The 1914-nt window shown below is 62.1% G+C and overlaps 1 protein-coding gene across 1 annotated transcript in view; it reads right to left on the bottom strand.

Moving 5' to 3' along the window:
• The window catches only part of RNF157 (ring finger protein 157), a 23677-nt gene extending 23102 nt beyond the window's left edge, over positions 1 to 575 (bottom strand). The window contains exon 1 of the mRNA XM_031059958.1: positions 459 to 575. Coding sequence (XP_030915818.1) covers positions 459 to 551 — 93 coding nt within the window. The 5' untranslated portion in view covers positions 552 to 575. The remainder of the gene's footprint in view (positions 1 to 458) is intronic.
• Positions 576 to 1914: the final 1339 nt, after the last annotated feature.

Below are 1914 nucleotides of genomic sequence, written 5' to 3'. Positions count from 1 at the left end.
CCCCCCACCCCCCCTGTCACACTCAGCCTGTCCCACACACCCCATGTCACACTCAGCCTGTCCCACTCAGCCTGTCCCACACACCTCCTGTCACACTCAGCCTGTCCCACACACCTCCTGTCACACTCAGCCTGTCCCACACACCTCCTGTCACACTCAGCCTGTCCCACACACCTCCTGTCACACTCAGCCTGTCCCACACACCTCCTGTCCCACTCAGCCTGTCCCACACACCTCCTGTCACACTCAGCCTGTCCCACACACCCCATGTCACACTCAGCCTGTCCCACTCAGCCTGTCCCACACACCTCCTGTCACACTCAGCCTGTCCCACACACCTCCTGTCACACTCAGCCTGTCCCTCACACCCACCATGTCACACTCAGCCTGTCCCACAGCCCCTGTCCCACTCAGCCTCCCCGTGCCGGTGCCGGTGCCCGGTTCCCCCCGGTACCCACCACCACGGGCCGGTTGCCCAGGAAGTTGAGGTCGCTGTTCTCGCCGAACAGGTACCCCTCGGGGTGCGTGGAGTCGAACTTCTCCCCGCCCATGATGAAGTGGTTGGCGAAGTAACTCCCTGAAACGAGAGCACAGCGAGCGCCTGAGCCCCGGGCAGCGCACCGAGCCACCGGATCGATGGCTCGGAGGTGACTTTGTCCCCAGGGTCACCTTACTGGGAGCCTTTCTGGTTGAGCTCACACACTGAGGTTGCCCACACCACGGTCCCTGCCTGCCCTCCCCTCCTCCTGCATCCCACCCGCTCCAGCACCACGGCCCGAGCCGGGATGGGGACAGATGCAGGGCTCCGGCCCTCGGGGCTGCTCCATCCCTGGGGTTTAACTGTGCCTGCTCCCCTTTCCCTGTCTGGGAAAGAGCCCCAGCATGGCCTGAGCCACCCAAGGTCACCCTGACCTTCAGCCATGCCCGCCCTGGCAGGAGTGGATGGATCCTGCCGTGAGGAGGGAGAGGAGACGGCCCCTGGGGCAGCAGAGCAGCGCTAATCCTGAACAGCATGAACAGGAAGGGCCATGAACAGCAGCTCGTGCCCCGGAGGAGGAGGCAGGAGAGGCAGGGGTACGGCCGGACCTGCAGAGAGCCCCGGAGGAGCCGGGCTGGCTCCCACATCCCCGGGAAGGGCAGCACAGAGCCAGATACAGCCCAGGGCTGCTGATGGCACAGACCTCGTGTGTCCCCAGCCAGACACTGCCCAGGCTGGCTGCAGCTGCCACCAGGAAGGTGAGCAAAGCACAACTGACCCGAGTTCTGTCAGTTCTCAGCCTGCAGCCTTCCCCTCACCTGTGCCAGGCAGGATCTTGGGGTCCTGTAGACCCTCCAGGAGGTCAGCACCTGCCCTGCAGAGTGCTCCACATTGCCCTGATGAATGCTGGGCAATGGCCAGGGTTCATTGTTCCCTCACCGAGCCAAAACACCGGAATGTCCCGGCCCCAAGCTGGGAGCAGCCCCCAGGTCAGGCACTTCTCCACTCCAGGAGAGTTTCCTTCCAGCCCAGCCAGGAGACAAGTGGTGCCTGCTCCTTGTCTGTGAGAGCTGGGCTGTGTGAGGAAAGCATGTTGTGGCACAGGAACTGGCCAGGCAGGAGGGCTGGGACTTGAGGTGGCAAAAAGGGGAAAGGGAAAGGTGGACAGGGATGGGGGAGCAGCAAGGGGTGAGCAGAAGCACCAGGAGTCAGTCAGACATGGACACAGTGTCCTGCATCCTGACAGCCACAGAGACAGGGTCTAGCTTATAAAAACCCCAAACCCATTAGCACAGATCCATCTGCACCCCAAAATCAAACATTTGGGACCACAGATAAAGGAGCTTAAGCCTGGGCTGCAGCTCTGCAATCAGCTTCCAACAGAGGCAGGGCCTTCCAGGGCTGGATCAGGCTTTAATCCTGCACTGAAACCCAAA

This window comes from Geospiza fortis, unplaced genomic scaffold (genome assembly GCF_000277835.1).
Source record: "Geospiza fortis unplaced genomic scaffold, GeoFor_1.0 scaffold244, whole genome shotgun sequence".
Classification (NCBI taxonomy): Eukaryota; Metazoa; Chordata; class Aves; order Passeriformes; family Thraupidae; genus Geospiza; species Geospiza fortis.
The sequence above is the reverse complement of the archived record's forward strand: the minus strand, read 5'-3'. Positions and strand labels throughout refer to the sequence as shown.